Source organism: Pleurodeles waltl, chromosome 8 (genome assembly GCF_031143425.1).
Source record: "Pleurodeles waltl isolate 20211129_DDA chromosome 8, aPleWal1.hap1.20221129, whole genome shotgun sequence".
Classification (NCBI taxonomy): Eukaryota; Metazoa; Chordata; class Amphibia; order Caudata; family Salamandridae; genus Pleurodeles; species Pleurodeles waltl.
Genome location: NC_090447.1, coordinates 510,003,940 through 510,027,707, shown reverse-complemented (window position 1 = coordinate 510,027,707; position 23,768 = coordinate 510,003,940). Strand labels below are relative to the sequence as shown.

Sequence of the window (23,768 nt, the reverse complement as noted above, 5' to 3'; positions counted from 1 at the left end):
ATTCTCATGTCTCATATACAGCAACATGCAGTCTGCGAAGAGGGAACACAGTGTGTGTTGTGTTCTCTAGTGGTATTTCCCAGGTTGGAGCACTCAGTATCTTTGCATGACAGATGCTCCACAGGCCATAAACGCAGACAACAGAGGGGATCCTTGGTTGATCCCATATGCAATTTCATATACATCCATTATACAGCACCCCATTTGCATGCTGGCTGTGTGGTGAGCATACAGGAGTTTTATCCATGAAATCATTTTTATCCAGTGCCAAAAACAGATTACATTTTATGCAGATGTTCCCACCTAGCAATATCAAACACCTGTTCTAGGACTATCACCAAGCACACTAATTTAGGCCACTTTACGCAACCTTTCTCTTGGATTCTACAGAACGATCCCAGATCAGGGAGAGTACTTATATATAGGATAACACATTCTAATCAGTGTGAACTAGTACCGGCATTAACGGGAGGAATCTCTCAGAGTATTTTCCTTAAGATTTTATGGTCCTTGTTTAGTCTGGACAATGATCCATAGGAGGACATCCTTTCTGCAGGCTCTAAGCCTGATGTAAGTATAGACACAATCATCACTTCTCTGGTCACGGACAGGAGGCAACCTTCGTTCTCTGCTTCTAGAAGTCCTCACAATATGAAGGCATATTCACCACAGATTTCAGGTACTACTCAAATAAGACCCAATCTAAGCTAGTCTTAAAAAGGACCATAACTAGCTGTGGTAGCCTGTGGGGTAAGTTTAGGGCAATCAATAACCAAGTTTGTTACACAGAATATGTTGCTTGTCTAAACACATTTTAAAGAATCTGTATTTTTTGCAGCTGACCTGTTCACTAAATGGTAGCAGCATGACATTTTTGGTGCACTATCGTGGTGATGGAGGGCTATAAGACATAATGGAGTTCCAGTAAATTATTTTGCTCTCTTCAGCTGACAGGAATGCCACCTTCATACTTTAGATCAAACGTTTTCAACTTAAAATGAGAAACTCAGTTACCAAAAGGGGCGGAGCTCTGATTTTCAAGGAGTGACATGGCAGATGATTAAGTGCCTTGATGGTGACTAATAATCTCATAATGACACGTGCAGTTCTAATCTTCTTAAATCATGAGGGAATTAGTCCATCAACATTCAAATAGTTACAAATCTTAAATACAGAATGTACACATTTTATGCACTAGGAAGCTGGTGGAGGCGGACAACTTTATTTATTGCTGTAAAGAGTTTGAACAATATTAAATAAATGCATCATCAAGGTCTGTTTAAGATACACACGCCCAGGAAAGGTTTCAGAAAAGATTTTAAATATCTTCTGAAACACCATAAACCTGGGTATTTCCAAAATGGAAATTTCTAACTGGACAAATGGAGTCTGACATTTGCACTCCACCAAATTTCTGCAGACAGGTATTTCCATTTCTGCTCCGTCTGACTTTTACCAATCATCGAAAGTTATTATTGAAATGCACACCATACGAAAATAGGGTGACCACCTGGCATTGAGGCAAATTCTGGACAGGACTGTTAAAAATTCAGGACAAAGGGTCAAAATTCAGGACAAAAATTCAGGACAAACGGTCAAAATTCAGGACAAAAATTCAAGAACAAACGTCAGTTTTACAGACACGCGCAAGAGAGGCCATGCCTCACTATGTTGTCAGTGCATTTCTTTACTCTTTTTTTAACATAGCACTATTTATTCACTGTGGACCTTTTGTGATTGCCTCCTGGTATGCTACATTCAGATGTCACATTACATCCTTGTTCAGTAGTAAATTAATGCCCTTCAGTACTGCGGCAAGGCCATCACCCCTACCCAAATCTACCCGATCTTTCCTGAAGAGAAAGTAACAGCAAAAATTTGATTATGTTTCTGAACATTTTAAAACCTCTGGCAAACAGTTTGGGACACATTAAGGTAATTAACCTTATGCCAGTTTAAACAAATTGAACAAAAACATCTGGCTTACCCCAACCGCCCATGGACTTTCAACCTAATTTTTTTTTAAAGAGGCAGGGCAGATGGTGTGGGCGACAGTCTCACACCTAATGTCAGGATGTGATGTACCTATAACTTGTCTGTAGTCTCACTGCACTAGAGTGTATAAATGGAACTCTACATTTATCTCAGAAATTGGAGCCCGGACTACCAATCAAAGATAATCAAAGAGGAGGATGAAACTGAGATCAAATGGGAGATCCACGGCAAGTAATTCAAAGGGTTGTTGCTAAGAACTGGATAAATAAAGAAGAGAAGAACAAGGTGGGACAATTCCTACAATCAGACAAGATGGGTCCACCAAGACTATTTGAAGGTATTGGCCACCTGGGGAGTTGTCTCTGCACACAGGAGCGAAACAGAAGGGGCACTGTCAAGTGGTTGAACAAGCAACACCCATCAACCTTGGCAAACTCTTCTGGTGCAATGGTCCGCTGTTAGTGCTTTTGAAGGGTGAGCAGGGGCCAGACCCCTTGCAAGGTTGTGCAAGGCAATTGCCCGCTTTGTCCATGTCTTTATATGGTTTTGAAATTGAGCAAAAGCCAAACTAGAGATCTGGGTTATCTCGAAGGGTCAAGTACACTTAAAATCTTCAAAATATTTGGGATGTAAATTGCACAAACAAAATTTAGAAATTTAAAAATGTAATTAGTGTTTCTTTAACATATGGCACTGTTTTTGCCTTCATATACAATTAGATCTCAGATTGAACTGGAAACCAGTTACCTTTTGATACCTAGTGATTAATATCTACCATTCTTACACTGATTTCTAGGATGAAAATCTTTGCAGAGCGAACGGTCCCTCCAAGCCCAGTTTGCTTTTTGGTCTTCTCTTCTGCTTTCTGTAAAGGCCACGTGGCACTAGTGAAGATGGTGTGCTACCTCAATGATAGTATTATTTTGCAAACCTTCCCCTGCTCGTCCTTCATTCCTTCTTCAGATAGGCCACACGTCTGATTTGGTCACTGCGGCGCCATCGGGAGCTCTTTCCACTCTAAAGCTACCTGCAGGTGGATTAGGTCTTCTGGACTTAGGATGCTATTATTCAGCTGCACAGGTCCAATGGGTGGCTCACTGGCTTTCTGCTCACCTCCCTGCATGAGATGGGGTTTACCAGTAAAGACTTTTAAGGAAGGCTTAATGCACTGTCATTGTTTCCTACTGACCATTCTACGGATCACCATCCGGGGTTATCATGCACAGCTTTCTCTTGGCTTGCCAGAACCTGTAAACTGACACGAAGAAACCCTATGCTCCTGCACTACCTTTGCTAAGCCTTCCCACTTACACAGGATGGCTGTGCTCGGAGCAACTCCATCAGTGGCCTGTTGCAGGTGTCTTAAAATTGGGGACTGAACAGTGAGCTACTAAATTTCCAAACCCTTGTGACAGACTACCATTTTCACGCCGGTCAACTCCTTACTTACAACCACCTTAAATAATCATTAAATGCCCTATTTCATGTCTGCCACCTAGCACTAGCCCTACATGAGGTGTGCCAGAAGCTCTGTACCATAGGAAATGGTGGCAAACTGATAGAATGGGTGTACAGACCTATCCTGCAACATGGAAACCACTCCAGGTCTTCTCGCCATACTACCTGGGTGATTGATGTAGCCAAACCTCTGCAAGATATGGACTAAAATACTGGACTTTCCCCACAAAGTACCCCACAGCTGTCACTTTAAGTAAATTCATACTGCTTCCTTGTGAATGCATTTTGCCCGTTGCTTGCCATTGACCTTGCGGTTTGTAACTCACAATTTGTTGCTTTCAATTTGCTGGCTTTATTTGATTTAGGCTATGCAGCTTGAATTCGGCCCTTCCCTTGCCAAAACCTTATTTACAGTATCCTGTCGAGTGCCTTTCTGTAAACAGGCCTGTAAATCTTGTTCTTATCTTATCATATTTGCTGTGCATTCAAAGAAAAAAGTCAAATGTCAGGCTCTGTCTTCGGTGGGAACTTAGTGTTTACTTTCCTTTCTCTGACTTCAAAGTGAGAGGGTTTATGCGACAATCTTGCTGGATACTGGGGTTAGGAAAGAGTTTTTTCTATCACATGACAACATTTAAATAAACTTCAGAATATATCAGAATTAGAAGTACAAATCAAGCACATTTTTGTTAATTCTGAACTGTGCTGGAAACAAATACCTTTACATGATTAAAACAAATCATTGCATTAGGTGATGCAATTTCCACACATCATCATCTGTGCACAGTATAGTTTGATTTGAAAAACTGTATATCTGTGCAAATGTAATGGTCATTTCAATCAAAAATGTGTTGTCTGTAATGGAGGTGTGTTAGCATATCATCCATACTGCACTCCACTCTGCTCTGCACCACTACACGCCACTGCACCCTAGTCTGTATCACTCTACTCCACTCCATGCCACTGCACCCTTCTTCATTCGGAACCACTCCACATTATGCCACTGCACTCTGCTACCTCACACTATGCCTCTCTACTCTACTCTGTACTACTCTACTCTATGCCACTGCACTTTATGCCTCTCTACACCACTGCGCTCTGCTCGTCTGCACGCCATACCACTCCAGTCTAGGCAACACCAATCTAATCCGCACAACTCCACACTCTGCAACACTACACTGTACGCCACTGCACTCTAAGCTAATACACTCTAAGCTAATGCAGTTTACTCTGTAACACTCAACTCTATGCCCCTGCACTCTACATCAATACACTGTACATCACTCTAATCTACTCTGCACCCCTGCACTCTATGCCACGGCACTCTACACTACTTTACACCATCACACTCTATGCCACTTTATGCAACTCCACTATAACCTGTACCTCTCCACTCTAAGCCACCTCACTCTACTGTGAAATAATCTACTTTATGCCACTGCACTCTGTGCCACTGCATTCTATTCCACTGCAATCTCCACTCTATGCAACTGCACTCTACTCTGAAACAATCTATTCTACGCCACTGTACTCTATACCACTCTGACCACTGCACTCTAGTTCAATGCACTCTACACCACTGCACGCTGACACTCTGCAACACTGCACTGGCCGCCACTATATTCTACACCACTCTGCTCTGTACTACTGCATTCTGCACCAATATACTCTATTCCACTGCATTCTATGCCACTCTACTCTGCCCAATGCCACTATATGCAACTGCACTCTACACCAGTACACTCTAAACAACTGCACTGTGCCCTTTACTCTGCACCACTGTACTCTATGCCACTGTTATCTGTACCACTCTACACCACTACACTGACACTCTACTTTGCAACTCTGCACTCTACACCACTCTACGCCACTGCACTCTAGGCACTATACTCTACACCACTCTACAATACTCCACTCCGCACCACTCTACACCACTGCACTCTGTGCCACGAGTCTACTCTGCACTCTATGACACTGCACCACTCTGCATTACTGCACTCTGCTACTCTATTGTATGCCACTCTACTCCACTGCACTCTATGTAACTCTACCCCATGCCACTATATGCCACTGCACTCTGTGCCAATGCACTCTAAACAACTGCACTGTACGCCACTGCCCTCTACTCTGTACCACTGTATTCTACGCCACTGCTCTCTGTGCCACTCTACTCCACATCACTGCACTGACACTCTACTCTTCAGCGTTGCACTCTCCACCACTGTACTATACACCGATGTACTATGTACTACTGCATTCTATGCCACTGCACTCTGCATCACTCCACTCTACAGCACTTTGCTCTACTCTGCACCACTCTACACTACGCCACTGCACTCCCTGCAACGTGAGTCTACTCTGCAATCTATGCCACTGCACCACTCTACGCTAGTGCTCTCTCTGCCACTCTAATGTATGCAACTCTACTCCACTGCACTCTATGCCATTCTACTCTGTCCCACGCCACTCTATGCCACTGCACTCTAAACCACTGCACTCTGTGCTAACACACTCTAAACAACTGCACTGTACCCCGCTGCACTGTACTTTGCACCACTGGGCTTTACGCCACTGCTCCTATGCTACTCTACTACACACCACTATGCCACTAACTTTAAGCCATGCTGAACAGCAGCTACTCTGGTGTATAACATGGCTAATGGCTAAAACACATTAGCAAAGCCAATAACTCTTTTGTAGATGAGACCTATTGCTTTGCCAATGTTTGTTAGTACTATGAGGTACTGAAGTACCTGAAAGAACTGTGAAAAATACAATTACATCATAATAAAGGCTGCTACAAAAAGCGCAAATACATTTTGGTTAAATAAAAAAAAAGTGCTTCTGAAATACAGATTTGAATAATATACAATTTATACCTAATACTAAAAAAAATTATAACACTCCATTAAAAACACACACTCCACAGCTCACCGTGGAACACCATTACAACACCTCTCTAAAAGTAATGTCTTTGCCATCAGAAAACTTTAAGTGACTCCTTTTAGTAAAGTCAATGCGGGTTTTCAAGCCCTTTTGTATTTGCAGATTTACCAGTTGTGCACATTTGCATGTCTTTAGGGAAGGTGACACCCTAGCAAGAAGGTCTGATTCTTATCTGTCTCCCCCTCCCTCCCTCAGAGCACAGGAGACTCCCTGCCTTTGAAACCTGCTGGGGAAACTCATCTGCCCGCAATTTCGCCCTGCCTCCGTTGCCCTTTAGGTGAAAGGCTGCAATTACGGACAAATGCCGTCCGTTAAAGGTTTCATCACGGACAGCAGGGCGAAATTACGGACAGTCCGTGAAATTTACGGACGGGTGGTCACCCAAGAGCAAAATCAATGTTAGATGAGGTGGAAGTTAGTTGAAAATGTATACGTATAAGTGCCAAAGTAGAAGTGAAAATATCCTCTGCTGAAAAAATCAGAAGCCACACAATCAAGTACAGGCATTTAGATACGTATCTAGATCATTTGAGCTGAGTAAAAAAGGAAATGCATCATTCTATGTCCTATCACCGTGCCCAGTTAGGTAAAGGCCCAGCTGAAAATCTGCAAGGGAAAAAAGCTTCGGCACAGGTCAGAAAAAAATAGTATGTGTGTATGTTCCAACTATTCATCTGCTTACTGAGTACAGCATTCTTCTTGGACTGTAGGTTTTAGCATGTCAACATTAGCTGCATTCACATCAAAATCTTGGTCGATTCCCTGGCTTTCCAGGTGAACTTTAATGTTGTTTCAGTTAAATAACAGTTAAACAGCATTACAAAAGTAATAAATTCACCTGTGCTGCATTATACTGAAATCTGGTGGTTGGATTTTAACAATTCAACATATTTCTTTAAAAATAACGGCTTCTTTAAAAGCGCCCCACATCCCTGCATGTCTGGTAAGTGGAGCAATTTTTTTCAATAGCATAACTGTCCAAGCAAAGCCATATCTTGGAAAAGCCACGTGGGTCACATCTGAAACCAAAAAATAAAATCAAGCAACAAACCTGTTATAGTAATATTTTTGTATGCTAGTGTCACATGTTTCATATTAAATGCCAACAAGTACTCACCTCATAATGGATGGGAAGGGTATTTGAAGCAGCAGTGAATGTTTTTGCAGCACTGCTCTTCGAATCTGCATTTCTTGTCTGAGTCATTTATAAATAGTACTCAATGGAATGTTACTGAGAAAGACACTTACCTATTCTCTAGCTCAGTGATCGCTAGGTTTGCATTTTAGCTGTGTAGGAATGTAACCTCTTTCTAGCATGGATACCCCCATTTTTGCCTGTTTGTCTGTGTGTTTGACTGTGCTGGCTGCATGGATCTCCCCTCACCTTGAGCTGCGCGGATCCTGCATCATGGGTGATGATTCGGAGTAGTACTCTTGGTCCTCTCTGCCAGCTGTCCAACTTTGGTGGAGGTAAGCCTTTGCCTTCCCATGCAGAACAGTACCCCCATGCACTGTGTCTCTAGCAGCTGCCAAGGCTTGTTTGTATGTCCTCCAAGGAATCCTCAGGCGACGTGTAGCTCCAGCTCCCAGCACTCCTTCCTGCAAAGCACAGCCTCCTGTGTGGTTCACCCAAGGCGTGGGATCCCCTTTTGTAGTGCTGCATGGGCTTCTTTTGCGACTCCTGTGTCCCCATCCTGTGTAGGCGCTGCCTCTGCTCCTGTGGACTCTGCGACGCTTAGGGCCCTCTGTGACTCCCCCTCCTGGGTTGAGTCGTCCTGGGCCTTGCTGGTCACTGGCAGCACCTCTTTTGCACTAACCACAAGTTTGCCTCTGCCAAGGTATGTTGGTGGAATTCCTGCACCAACACATACCTGCAAACTTCAGTCCCGCGTGGGACATCATCTGCATCCATTAGGAACTCTCCAGCTCCCCTCTTCTCATTCACTTAGCTAGGTGGGGCTCCTGTGTTCACATTCCATTTTGTGGTATATGGTTTGTCTGACCCCCCAGGTCACTATTGGTTATTGCTGTTTTCACTGTTTTCTAATATTTTCTATGCCTATTTCTGCTAGCTAGTGTATATATTTAGTGCATTACTTACCTCCTATTGGAGGGCTGCTGTTCTAGTAATTTGTGGTATTGTGTTTAAAAAATACCTTTATTTTTGTAGAACTGAATGTTTTCTTTCATGTGTGTAAGTGCTGTGTGACTACAGTGGTGTTCCATGTCTCCTAGATAAGCCTTGGCTGCTCATCCATGGCTACCTCTAGAGAGCCTGGCTCCTAGACACTGCCTACACTTCACTAAGAAGTGATACCTGTACCTCGTATAAGGTGTAGGTACCTTGGGTGCCCACCATACACCAGGCCAGCTTCCTAAAAGCAGTTTCTCGGTCAGTCCACAAGACCATTCATCTATGTAGTTTAATCCAATCCCATAATTCCATGGAGTAGAAAACGAGGGATGTGGTAGTAGAACCAAGTTATAAGTAAGAAACCGAATAGTTCATCTATTGACAAAGCTTAAGCAAAATGTTATCTTCTATGGCAAGTGTAAATATTACAAAGGCTGCCTGCTACCCTGGATAAAATGAAATTAATTCCCCAAATAAACAGATGTTTTAGTAGATCTGAAAACATTTTTATAAGGTTTTTAGAATTATTCCTTATGAGTGCCATGGCAGTCCGATGTTACTGGAAAACAATATATTACCACTCATCTCCTTGGTCCACAATAATATTGTACTACAGCCTTGTGACAACTAATTCCCATTTAGCACTTGACTCATTGGGGCCAAGCAATCAAGGAGTACCCAAAAAGGTGATGTAGGGTTAGACACCCAAACAGTTTACACAGGCAGATCCAGAATAGTTGGCACACTTCTTTTGTGGGGCATGTGGACATATGTGAGGAATTAAGGAGAGGAGAAGAACACACAGCCATCCTTAGGGTACTGCCTCTGTAACTAAAAATACGTACTGTGTTTGCACCCATTGCTGACCACAACTCATCTTTGGACAATGAAGCGGAATGCATGGATGTTAAACCTTGGTGCAAGAATACAAGCTTCATGAAGAACTGATGGTTAAGTGGAAACTTTATGGCTGCAACCATTACACATTGAACTATGTGGTGAAGGGGGTAGTTCTGGGTGTGAGGAGTAATAGGAAAGAAGAAGGTGCAACCCAGAACATGCACTGGAATGCAGACAACCCCCTGAGATTGCGCACCAACATACCCCAAATCTTTGGTACCTGAACTGGCAGTAGAAAAAAAGAACACTTGGGGCAGTGGATGGAGTTTGGTAATGTTCAGCGGGTACCACAACTCATTCCCATGCATTCTATTCAAAACATACCTTCTAAGTCTTACAGCATGAATGGGTCTGTCTGTGAAGATGACACGAAGGAGCAGGCATGGAGAGACAGATTGACAAAGCGGGGTGGCCCCTTGTATACAAGAAGAATCACCCAACAATATTCATTCTAAGGCTGGCAATGGGGTGACTGGGCCGGGTAAACTGGACAGAATCATGGTGTAGTCCCAGAGACTAGAGAAGCACTGTGACTCTCTGGACAGAAGCATTTGGCAACATGGACAAAACATACTTCTAAATTGAAAAATTAGTAAAAACAAAAGTGATACCTTCCTGACAGACATTTACCAGACAAAAAAGACCCCCAACTGTAACAGCATAGCCGTGTTTTTTGAGGAGCTTTAAAGAGCTCAAACCTTACGTTACAGGTAAAAATATGTGTTTAGAGTTAAAAATCACAAATGTCTGTACAGTTTTATTGTGAAATCGTGAGGAACATCAGCCTATTACTCAGACCCTAGGCATTAAGCAAAAATGCCCATCAACTTCTTGAGTTTAGTGCACTTGTTATAAGTACACAACAAAATCACCATGAAGCCACACCATGACAAAAAGTATTAAAAGTAGTTAAATATGTGAAAGACCAAACTACAGCCACTGTATTTCTTCCTTGAATTGATAGCAAATGAAGAGGAGGTAATAGTCTGATCTGGAGGCAAGACTGGCACTATAGGGTCTAGGGCACGAAAGAAATCACCAGTTTTAGAAAACACCTAAACATCAGAAGGAGTATATTTGGGTTTCCAACGCGTGAAAGCTATTTTGTTCCTTTAAGTTTAAGACTGGACTACTGAATGTTGCAACAGCCATAATAAAATGTGAACAAAACAGTAAATCAATTTTCCTTGATTGTGGAGCGAGGTAACCTTTCACGATTGCAGAGTGAGGTATGTAATTTTCCAGGGATATAAAGCCCCTGCCCCCCCCACATCCCCACCCTCACCCAAGGCAGCTGAGTCGAACCATTAGACATGGTTATGGCTCTAACAAAATGAAAAACCACTAGACGTGTTTAAGATGAAGCAACTTGTTGCTCAAGATTTTCAGGCCAGAAAGTATATTGGTGGTACCTTAAGAGAAACATGCTAAACCTAAAGAAACAAGACTATTTTGAAGTGCAGCAAAAACAGAAATAAAACAAAAACACTGAATCTCAAACTCAAAAGATATATTGGGATAAAAAAACTGCCTCAAAATAAAATGTAGTTGGGAAGATGTATTTGCAGTTCACAAAATACTGCTTTTGAATTTATATGACAGCACATTCATCTTTAGACAAGTCAAATACACTTGTGGATCGTCATAAAACCTTGCGTATTTAGGAGGCATATTTAGCAACAGTAACATATCAAAACCATTCAAAATGATCAGACTTAATGGGATCACTTAACTACTTGCTAACTGATTTGAGGAAACTGACCTACCCATTTAGCATGTTAGATGTACAAACTTCAAGACATCACACGCACAATTACTAGAGGAACCCAGAAACAATTAAAAAGTGCACGCTTTGACTGAAGTTAACTTATTTTGAACCAGGTAAGAATGAAAATGTCACTTACCCAGTGTACATCTGTTCGTGGCATCAGTCGCAGTAGATTCGCATGTTCTGCAATAGCTCGCCATCTGGTGTTGGGCCGGAGTGTTACAAGTTGTTTTTCTTCGAAGAAGTCTTTCGAGTCACGGGACCGAGTGACTCCTCCTTTTGTCTCCATTGCGCATGGGCGTCGACTCCATCTTCGATTGTTTTTCCCCGCAGAGGGTGAGGTAGGAGTTGAATTGTAGTAATAGTGCCCATGCAATGGAGTGACTAAGTATGCACCTATTTAAGGTTGAGATGACACATATATAAATAATTGAAGGTAACTTCCAAACTGCTACAGGCTCCCGGGGAGGCGGGTGGGCACATGCGAATCTACTGCGACTGATGCCACGAACAGATGTACACTGGGTAAGTGACATTTTCAGTTCGATGGCATCTGTCGCTGTAGATACGCATGTTCTGCATAGACTAGTAAGCAGTTATTTCCCCAAAAGCGGTGGATCAGCCTGTAGGAGTGGAAGTAGTCTGAAATAATGTTCTTAATACAGCTTGACCTACTGTGGCTTGTTGTGCGGATAACACGTCTACACAGTAGTGCTTGGTGAATGTGTGAGGCGTAGACCATGTGGCTGCCTTACATATTTCTTGCATTGGGATGTTTCCTAGAAAGGCCATGGTAGCACCTTTCTTTCTGGTTGAGTGTGCCCTTGGTGTAATGGGCAGCTGTCGTTTAGCTTTAAGGTAGCAGATTTGGATGCATTTAACTATCCATCTGGCTATACCTTGTTTTGAAATTGGGTTTCCTGCATGAGGTTTTTGAAATGCAATAAAGAGTTGTTTAGTCTTTCTGATGTTTTTTGTTCTGTCAATGTAATACATCAATGCTCTTTTGACATCTAATGTATGTAGTGCCCTTTCAGCTACGGTATCTGGCTGTGGAAAGAACACTGGAAGTTCCACTGTTTGATTTAGATGGAACGGTGAAATAACCTTTGGCAAAAATTTAGGATTGGTCCTTAGGACGACTTTATTTTTGTGTAGTTGTATAAAAGGTTCCTGTATTGTAAACGCCTGTATCTCGCTTACTCTTCTTAGGGAAGTAATGGCGATGAGAAATGCCACCTTCCAGGTTAGGAACTGTATGTCGCAGGAGTGCATGGGTTCAAAAGGTGGACCCATAAGTCTAGTTAGGACAACATTTAGGTTCCATGAAGGAACAGGTAGTGTTCTTGGTGGTATAATTCTCCTAAGGCCCTCCATGAATGCTTTAATGACTGGTATCTTATATAGGGAAGTTGAATAGGTAGTCTGCAGGTATGCAGATATTGCTGCAAGGTGTATTTTAATGGAAGAGAAAGCTAGGTTAGATTTTTGTAAGTGAAGCAAGTAACCCACTACATGTTCTGGAGTTGTGTGTAATGGTTGTATTTGATTAATATGGCAGTAGCAAACAAACCTCTTCCATTTACTTGCATAACAGTGCCTGGTGGATGGCCTTCTGGCTTGTTTTATGACTTCCATACATTCTTGGGTAAGTTGTAAGTGCCCGAATTCTAGGATTTCAGGAGCCAGATTGCTAGATTCAGCGATGCTGGATCTGGGTGTCTGATCTTTTGGTTGTGCTGTGTCAACAGATCTGGCCTGTTGGGCAATTTGATGCAGGGTACCACTGATAGGTCTAGCAGCGTTGTGTACCAGGGTTGCCTTGCCCAAGTTGGTGCTATCAATATGAGTTTGAGTTTGCTTTGACTGAGTTTGTTTACCAGGTAAGGAAGGAGAGGGAGAGGAGGAAAAGCGTAAGCAAATATCCCTGACCAGTTCATCCATAGGGCATTGCCTTGGGATTGTTTGTGTGGGTATCTGGATGCGAAGTTTTGGCATTTTGCGTTCTCCCTTGTCGCAAACAAGTCTATCTGAGGTGTTCCCCAGAGTTTGAAATAAGTGTTCAGAATTTGGGGGTGAATTTCCCATTCGTGGACCTGTTGATGATCTCGAGAGAGATTGTCTGCGAGTTGATTTTGGATCCCTGGTATAAACTGTGCTATTAGGCGAATTTGGTTGTGAATTGCCCAATGCCAAATTTTTTGTGCTAGCAGGCTTAACTGCGTGGAGTGCGTCCCCCCCTGCTTGTTTAGATAATACATTGTTGTCATGTTGTCTGTTTTGACGAGAATGTATTTGTGAACTATTATTGGTTGGAAAGCTTTTAGTGCTTGAAAAACTGCTAGAAGTTCTAGGTGATTGATATGCAGTTTTGTTTGATGTACGTTCCATTGTCCTTGTATGCTGTGTTGATCGAGGTGTGCTCCCCACCCTGTCATGGAAGCATCTGTTGTTATTACGTATTGTGGCACTGGGTCTTGGAAAGGCCGCCCCTTGTTTAAATTTATGTTGTTCCACCACAGAAGCGAGAGGTAAGTTTGGCGGTCTATTAACACCAGATCTAGAAGGTGACCCTGTGCTTGAGACCACTGTGATGCTAGGCATTGTTGTAAGGGCCTCATGTGCAGTCTTGCGTTTGGGACAATGGCTATGCATGAAGACATCATGCCTAGGAGTTGTAATACCATCTTTGCCTGTATCTTTTGTGTTGGATACATGCGCTGTATGATGGTGTTGAAATTTAGAATTCTCTGTGGACTTGGAGTGGCTACTCCCTTTGATGTGTCTATTATGGCTCCTAGGTATTGTTGTACCTTGCGCGGCAGAATGTTGGATTTTGTAAAGTTGACGGTGAACCCGAGTTTGAAGAGGGTTTGTATGATCTGATTTGTGTGATTTGAGCACTGTATGAACGAATGGGCCTTGATTAGCCAGTCGTCCAAATATGGGAACACATGTATTTGCTGCCTTCTTATGTGTGCAGCGACTACCGCTAGACATTTGGTAAAGACTCTTGGTGCGGTTGTTAATCCGAAAGGCAGTACCTTGAATTGGTAATGTATTCCTTTGAATACAAACCTTAGGTATTTCCTGTGCGATGGGTGTATTGGTATATGGAAATAAGCATCCTTGAGGTCTAAAGTTGCCATGTAGTTGTGTAGTTTTAGCAATGGCAATACTTCTTGTAGTGTGACCATGTGGAAGTGGTCTGATTTGATGAAAGTGTTCACTACTCTGAGGTCTAGGATTGGTCTCAGTGTTTTGTCCTTCTTTGGTATCAGAAAGTACAGTGAGTAAACTCCTGTGTTTATTTGTGTGTTTGGCACTAATTCGATTGCATTCTTTTGCAATAGTGCCTGCACTTCTATCTCCAGGAGATTGGAATGGTGTGTTGTTAAATTTTGTGCTTTTGGTGGTATGTTTGGAGGGAATTGTAGAAATTCTATGCAATAACCATGTTGGATAATTGCTAGAACCCAAGTGTCTGTAGTGATTTTCTCCCATGCTTTGTAATAATGACCTATTCTTCCCCCCACTGGTGTTGTGTGGAGGGGGTGAGTGACATGTGAGTCACTGTTTACTAGTAGGGGTTTTGGGGCTTTGAAATCTTCCTCTATTTCTAGGGAATTGCCCTCCTCTATATTGTCCCCGAAAACCTCCTCTATACTGTCCCTGGTAACTGGACGGTGTGGCTTGTGAGGTGCTGGCTTGTGTGCTTTGACCCCGAAACCCCCCTCGAAAGGGCGTTTTACGGAATGTGCTGTAATTCCCTCTGCTCTGCGGGGAGTAGAGTGCGCCCATGGCTTTGGCAGTGTCCGTATCTTTTTTGAGTTTCTCAATCGCTGTGTCCACTTCTGGACCGAACAGTTCTTTTTCATTAAAAGGCATATTGAGAACTGCTTGTTGAATCTCTGGTTTAAATCCAGACGTTCGGAGCCATGCATGCCTTCTGATAGTTACAGATGTATTAATTGTCCGTGCAGCTGTATCTGCAGCGTCCATGGAGGAGCGTATCTGGTTGTTGGAGATGGTCTGTCCCTCCTCAACCACTTGTTTTGCCCTATTTTGTAAGTCCTTGGGCAGATGTTCAATGAGATGTTGCATCTCGTCCCAGTGGGCTCTGTCATAGCGCGCAAGTAGTGCCTGGGAGTTCGCGATGCGCCACTGGTTTGCAGCTTGTGCTGCGACTCTTTTACCAGCTGCATCGAACTTGCGGCTTTCTTTATCTGGGGGTGGTGCATCTCCAGATGTGTGAGAGTTGGCCCTTTTCCTAGCTGCTCCTACAACGACAGAGTCTGGTGGCAGCTGTGTAGTGATGAAAACCGGGTCCGTAGGAGGCGGCTTATACTTTTTTTCCACCCTTGGTGTGATTGCCCTACTTTTGACCGGCTCCTTAAAGATGTCTTTTGCGTGCCGGAGCATACCAGGGAGCATAGGCAGGCTTTGGTATGAGCTGTGGGTGGAGGAGAGTGTGTTGAATAAGAAATCATCCTCGACCTGTTCTGAGTGGAGGCTTACGTTGTGAAATTGTGCTGCTCTAGCCACCACTTGAGAGTACGCGGTGCTGTCTTCTGGTGGAGATGGCTTTGTAGGGTATGCCTCCGGACTGTTATCTGACACTGGGGCGTCGTATAGGTCCCATGCGTCCTGATCTTGGTCACCCTGGCTCATGGTGGTGTGAGCTGGGGAGTGTGATGGAGTTTGTGCTGGTGAAACGTTAATCACGGGCGGAGGAGAGGGTGGTGGTGTAACTCTTTTCACCACTTTTGGTTGTGGTGTTTGTTCCGTCTGGAACACCAACCTTCTCTTTCTCCTAATGGGGGGAAGGGTGCTTATTTTTCCTGTCCCCTGCTGAATGAAGATACGCTTTTGCGTATGGTCCACATCAGTTGCTTGTAGCTCTTCCTCAAACCTATGCTTCTGCATTTGGGAGGTTAGCGAGTGCTCTTCTGTATAAGAGCCTGAAGCTGGGTCGCTTGCAGTTTGTTTCGGCATCGAAACTTTGTCTGCGTGTTTTTTCGGCTCCGAGGTGACTTTTTTCCTTTTCGGGGCCGAAACCTCTCGGCGTCGATCTGTTTCGGTGCCGCTGTCTCGGCGTCGAGCCGTGTCCACACCGGCATCTCGGTGTCGAGGCTTGTCTCCAGCACTTTCTCGGTCCCGAGAAGGCTGCGTGCCGGTGTCTCGACCGGAGTCGGACGATCTCGGCACTGTTTGGGCCTTTTTCGGTGCCGACGGTCGGTCACCGAATTTATGGGTCGAGCCATGGCCTGGTGGCAGTGGCGTCCCCTGGGCCTTGTAAATGTTCCTCTGAGTGGATTTCGACGTCTTACTCACGGTTTGTGTATCGTCGAATCCTTCGGAGTCTGAGTCTTGGATCGAGAAGGTACCTTCCTCTTCCTGTTCCTCGAACTCCCGTTGGGCTGTCGGTGCGGACGCCATCTGAAGTCTTCTGGCTCGACGGTCTCGGAGTGTTTTTCGGGACCGGAACGCACGACAGGCCTCGCAGGTGTCTTCGCTGTGCTCAGGTGACAGGCACAGGTTGCAGACCAAGTGTTGGTCTGTGTAGGGGTATTTATTGTGGCATTTGGGGCAGAAACGGAACGGGGTCCGTTCCATCGGCGTTCTTCAGCACGCGGTCGGGCCGACCAGGCCCCGACGGAGGATCGAAAAACTACCCCGAAGGGCACCGGAGCTCTTCGATCTTCGATGCGGTGTGGAATCTAAGTACGCCGATCCCGAACGCAACAATACCGACTAAAATCTTCCGAAATTAGCTAATTTTCCGTTCCGAAACTCGGAGCGACAGGAACACGTCCGAACCCGATGGCGGACAAAAAACAATCGAAGATGGAGTCGACGCCCATGCGCAATGGAGACAAAAGGAGGAGTCACTCGGTCCCGTGACTCGAAAGACTTCTTCGAAGAAAAACAACTTGTAACACTCCGGCCCAACACCAGATGGCGAGCTATTGCAGAACATGCGTATCTACAGCGACAGATGCCATCGAACATACAGTTTTCAGATTGGTTTAACCAATTTCATTTACATTTAGCTAAGCTAGATTAAGTTAAGTACATTTAAGGTTAAACAAATGGAATTGCATTTCACGACATACAGTGTCCCGCCATATTTCATTACTTGTGTTAACATATACAAGACTTACTAGTGCTAGGTTCCAGTAGGCCACAACATTATTTATTCCATCGAATGCTTGTATAGCTTCTTCTGTATTACCATCAACTAAATTTAATGAGGCAAAGGCTAGCTGTGCCTCCACTTCATATTCCTGAACTTCATTAACCTGGAAAAAAGAATGATTTTCAGAAATAAATGTACTGCAGAATTAAGAATAAAACAATCACTTGTTTTTGTTCCAACCTTTGAGAACTACTAAACCTTACATTTTTTGTCTTTCAGTAGCTTATAATGACATTTTGTAGCAGACGTATTACAAAGGCAGTCTTTACATTTTCTTATGTATATGAATTATCTACTAGGGTTATCTTTTGTAACTATAGTTCCCTGTTTTTTTTTATTACAGGTCCACTACTAAGTGTTTGCTGTCAGTCACAGACCGCACTGCCATCAATGATTTTTACATACATTTAGAACCGACTTTGGACCTGCCCTTTGCTTACAACTGTCTATTTGAATTCCCTTTTCCTTATTCAATTGGTTTTCCCTCTTTTCCTGTGTTTGCCCCTTGATCATTTTGGTTTTACCCTGTTTTTGATTGAATAAGTGTATCCTTCCACACTGCTAACCTCAGGAATCTATTTTTAACCCTGTAAGTTTCTATTAACATTTGACATTTTGTACTTGATTGGAGAGCATGCCCCTTCTTTCATCCCACCTCTTCCCCCTCTCCCCCCCAACCCAACACCTTCCAATCCCTGCTCTTTCTCTCCAAGAGCCTTGCAGCTCTACTTCCAGCTCCTCCTTTCTGTTTCTCTGCGCCTCTTGCTTGGAGGAGGAGGCAGACCTATGACACAATTGTACAAGTATTGTCTGATCTAATAACGGAGGGCGGCTTCTCTGTGGTCTTGCAATTCTAAAAAGACTTGCAAAGACAACAGGACAAGTGAAACAGACAGGCTGTGGCAACGCTTCTTTTATTCTGAACATAGGAGTCAAACTTTCCAAGCTGTTTGCTTGTTTATAGAAGAGAATAAATGACTGCCAACAAATGTTCTGCTTGTTGTGCACAGTCCTGTTGGAAGCTGCCCCCTTCAGCAGGGTCGTTCTGAATAACCAGAGAACAGCATATTGGCCAGCTGTAACGGGGAAAATGTCCTTAACAGTGTCAGCAGTTTATGCACTTAAGTGAGATGTGAAAGTGAGGCAATTTAGAGTAGCCAGAAATGAGACAATTTACAGTAGGAAGAACTGTTATTTATGCAAAGCTTTAAAGAGGAGTATGTTTTATTGGGCCATCAAGGGTAGAAAAGGGGTTACTTTACCCTCTAGGCATCTACTTGTAGCATGTAGTGCTGCAGTGTCACATGCTCTGCCTACTCCTGCCCTTTATTTAGTGTTATAACTCAGACATTTGCAACTTGTTTTTCGTCAAAGAAGTCTTTTGAGTCATGTGGTATTTTGGCTCCTCCTCTCTGTGGCAATGCGCGTAGCCAACAGCAACATTTTTAGATTGTTTTGCGCACATCAGTGTAGCTAGAAATAGCACATAATGCTGACTATGCAGTCCAAGGGTAAAGAAAGAAAATGTGCATAATACATACAGAAAAGAACAGCATCTGAGACAACCAATTACTTCCAGGGAGTTGGATGGGCACTTGTGAATCTACAGCACTACCTGAAACAAATATATGCCTACAGGATAAGTAACATAATCCATTCATAGTATGTGTGGCTGTAGATACACATGCTCTGCAAAGACTGTAAAGCAGTTCTCCCATAAGGGTGGCTAGTCAGTGGATGGTGCAGATGCTTGAAAGAAGGTTCTGAGTAAAGTCTAACACATGCCTTTAGGTGTGCTAGGACATCCGCACAGTAGTGTTTAGTGTATGTGTGTGGAGTTTACCATGTAACTGCTTTGTAGATGTCAGCTATAGGAATGGTACCCAGAAATGCCATACAAGCACCCTTTTTCCTAGTAGAATGAGGTCTTGATGGGACTGGTAATGTCCATCCTACCTTGATATGACAAGTCTGGATGGATTTAACTATCCACCTAGTGATTCCTTTCTTAGATATTGCCTGTCCCTTCCTTGCTTTTAAGAAGGCAACAAATAACTTATGTTTTTTGGAAAGATTTAGTTCTGTCAATGTAATACATTACAGCTCTTTTTACATCTAGTGTATGAAGAGCTCTCTTTGCGAAAGCCTGAACTTAAAAAGAAAATTGTTAACTCAATAGTTTGGTTCAGGTGAAAAGGACACTACATTTGACAATAACTTAGGGTTGGTTCTAAGATCTACTCTAACTTGGTGTACCTGGAAAAATGGGTTCTTCTAGAGCCAGAGCATGTATCCAACTCTACGTAAGGAAGTAATTATTATCAAGAAAGTAAATTTCCATGAGAGAAACTGAAGTGTGCATGAGTGTAAAGATTGAAAAGGAGGGTCTACGAGTCTGGTTAGTACCAGATTAAGATTCCATACTGCAGCAGGTGAACTCTTCATGAATGCTTTAATGCAAGTCGTGATTAGTTGCAAAATGGCCCGTTTGCACATGCAATTTACCACTAATTCAAAACGGGTGTTAACCGGGTTCAACCTATAAGAGCAGCTCCAGAATGCATCAGGTACTTCCACAACAGATGCCCTGTACCCGATAGCGAGGAGGATGCAGATACTGGCTGCTCAGCATAGGAAGTGGCGACAGGAGAGTACATTTAGTCAGGCTGACCCCGTCCCATGTCCAGGTCTTGTGCTTCCACCTATTGGTCAGTGGTAGTTACCAACATGTCATAGCAGTGGTCGGCGTATAGTCAGAGTGCACTCTCTCGTATCTTTAGCAATTTCCAGGACGTCATGCTCCACCACATACACCAACACATCTACCTGTCTAGGGATGATATGGAAATGCAAAATACAAAAACACAATTATACCGGATAGCCAGCTTCCCACAGGTCATCAGGTGCATAGACGGTTACCCATGTGCACATATGTCCCCATCCCACCTGGAATACATTCTCCGGAAGCCAAGACCACCCATTCCATGAACATTTAAGTTGTCTGCAATGCACAAACATCACAGACATCATGGCAAAATATTCAGGGAGCACACATCTCCTACATATTCAGGGACAGTGTAAAATATCAGCGACTAGAAAAAGGAGAATTTGATGAAGGATACCTACAAGATACTGGAATGTAATGTTCACAGTAAAATGTTTTGGCAAAATCATTACTCTCTGTATGTTGCCTCACCCTTATGTGGGCCTCACACTGCGTATGCCCTGCGTCCATGGCTTCCCACACCATATCTGTCTCCCAACAACCCCCATGAAAGGCACTACACATGGCACACAGGCGCACCAGGTCCATCACTGAATGTACATTTGGCCTCCTGAAACTGAGCTTAGGGTGCCTTCACAAGAGTGGGGGAGTCTTGCAGTATTCGCCTGAGATTGCATGCAAGATTGTGGCAACCTGTGTAATTCTCCCCAACATTGCCTGCAGGAGAGGCTTACTCACATAGGTATCTGACTCAGAGGATGATGACCCTGGTCCATCTGCTCAACAGTCAATCGAGAAAAGCAGAGCAGCAGAGAGGAGACGCAGCAGGGACCACATAGCCAGACATTATTTGCACAGTAAGAAATCTCAATATATACAATACTCTTCATAAATGACAAATCGGCTATTTGATTTTCCAAAATAGGCAACCCTTTAATGTCAAGGTACACAATAACATTGATGGACACCTTGTCCCATCATAGTAAATGTAACTCAAAGTGGAGCACGTGTGGTTAAACCACCGCAAACTGTAGTTCATCAGATGCATCTATGTGGTGAATGGAGAGATGAATAAAATGCATGTGTGAAACACTGGCTCACTGGTTGTACTACATTATTCAGCTTCTGTCTGACTGTAACAGCACTATTTATGTACATGACTACATGCCCTATGTTCACCAGGTGTGAAATTTTGATCATCAACATGGACCATCGAGGTATATCTTGGTCGGGGGGTGTTGCCTGCATGTGGACAGTAGGGTTTTGGCAGGAATGTTGCAATAGTATAAATAATGCACTTACCAGAAACCTCTGGCTCCAGTGATGTTTGCACCATTACCTCTGCAGGTGAGTGGACATTAAATAGACCTCCTCCAGTACCCTTGGTGTCCTGCAGCCACACTGCCACCCTCTCCTTGGCCCGAGGGTGCAAGTCAAACCACCTTTTTTTTATTTCCTCAATGGACCTGTCTGCAACACACAGCGCACTGATTCACAGTTGCATCTCCCTCCATATTTTTCTCTTCTCAGTCTCTGGGACAGTGAGATTGACATCCAAATAGCTCCTCATGATGGTTGCAGCATTCTTCTGTGAGGATATCCAATTCTCTCTCTGAAAACCTTTGTTTGTGGCGGTGCTTACCTGCTGCCTTCTCCCTCTATTGGTTGACCATTGCAGTGCTTTGTTTTAAGCCTTGATGCACTGTAGGTCTGTGCTGTTGGACTCTTCAATATGCTCGGACGGCTGTGCAGGATTCTCCATAGCCACCTCTTCCTGTTTTGGGGTCCTTCAAGTGTCCCAGGAAGCGAATCAGCAATTTTTAAAGCTGCAGTCCTTAACTGCGACCGAGGTCGCAATTAGCAACCTGTCACCAACTTGCAAATTCTGAAATCGCTAATAACAATGCAATTCGTTTGCAAGTCAGTATTTGGGGGGCAGTTTTGTACACACATTAGAATTACTGACTCTCAAATTGCGCGTTGTTCTTTCTAGCGGTCGTACATCTGGTCCCAAGTGTGATATTCCCCAAAGTTGGAAGTATTGAAGGAGCACTTACTTGTGGAGGGAGTTTCCATTCATGGACTTGTTGCTGTGTCCTCCTTAGATCTGCAAAGTTGTTGTCTCCTTGGAGATACTCACACAAAAGGTGAATGTGATGGTGATCTGTCCAATTCCATAAGCTCTGTGCTAGCTGGCACAGCTGGAGAGTCATTGCATCCCTGTTTCTGTAAGTAAATCATGGCTGTCAAATTGTCTGTCTCTATGAAGACTAGTTTGTGCTGAATAGTCTTGATGAAAGATTTCAGGTCAAGTTTTATTGCAAGTAGTTCCAACAAACTGATGTGGAAGGTTTTTTGCTGATCAGTCCACAGCCCTTGTACTGCCATGTCTATCAAGTGTGCTCCCCAACCTGTGAATGATGTGTCTATAGTGATGGTCCTCTATGGTGTAAGACACCTTAAAGGCACACCCTGAAACAGGTTGTTGCTGGTGCACTTTTACAGAGATTCTTAGATCGCGGGCTGAATCAGCAATAAATCCTCTAAACAGCCCTCCGCTTTTGGCCACTGTGATGCAAGACATTACTGTAATGGCAGCATAAGCAGTCTGGCATGTGGGATAATGGCTATGCAGGATGCCATCATGCCTAGGAAACACATTACCATCCCGAATGTCTGTTGACGATGTGGCTGAAAATGAGCCTGTTGGTTATGGAAGCTCAGATCTCTGGACTGGAGTAGGCTTTGGTCGTGACTGAATAGAGAATCCTTCTGAAAAGTTTGTACCGGAAGTGGTTCTAGGTGGGATTTCATCACTTGTATTATAAATCCTAACATGAAGAGAACATTGACAGTGGCTGTGCATCTTTTATACACTCTAGCTTGTCTCAACTCTTCAGACAGTTATCTAGGTAAGGGAAAACATGAATGCTTGGTCTCCTTCAATGGGCAGCTACTATAGGTAAGCATCTTGTGAATACCTTTGGAGCTATTGTCGCCCCCAAATGATAAAACCTTGAATTGATAGTGACATCCACTTACCATGAACCACAGATAGCAGAGGTGAGCAGAGTGGTTGGAAATGTGGAAGGAGTAGTTCTTTAGGTCATGAACTGCCATGAAGTTTATCTTTTCTGTAAGAGTGGTATGACATACTGTAGTGTGACCATATGAAAATGTTCTGACAGTATTTATCAGGTAAGAGGTCTGACGTCTACAATTGGCATGAGTGTTCCATCTTTCTTTGGAATAAGAAAGTAAAGGGAGTCCGCCCCTCTGCCTGGGTATTGTCTTGAAAATAGCTCAGTAACCCCCTTTGCAAGGAGTGATTTTGCCTATTCCTTGAAAAGGTTGAAGTGTTGTGGGATGAGGGTGTGTTTGCGTGGAGACATGTTTGGTGGGGTTGCTGTTAGTTCGAGTTGGTAAATGTGTTCAATGATGGAGCATCCACTGGTCAGAAGTGAGGGTCTCCAATTAGCCAAGAAGCCCTCAAATCTGCCCCTGACAAGTGTTTAGTGATCAGGGGGAATGTGAGGGGAGTCACTGTTTGGTTGTTGAGGCACTCTTACGGCATACCTCAAACCCTTCTCTTGACTCTGTTGCCTTTATAGGTTCCTGTAGCCTTTACCACGTTGCTGATAAG

General features: G+C 43.6%; 1 protein-coding gene across 2 annotated transcripts in view; it reads right to left on the bottom strand.

Annotated features, from left to right (window-relative positions):
• Positions 1 to 23,768, bottom strand: part of LOC138250080 (E3 SUMO-protein ligase RanBP2-like) — an 894,326-nt gene that overhangs the window by 506,948 nt on the left and 363,610 nt on the right. For both annotated transcript variants that reach the window (XM_069204480.1, XM_069204481.1), the window contains exon 14: positions 17,366 to 17,503. In XM_069204480.1, coding sequence (XP_069060581.1) covers positions 17,366 to 17,503 — 138 coding nt within the window. The remainder of the gene's footprint in view (positions 1 to 17,365; positions 17,504 to 23,768) is intronic.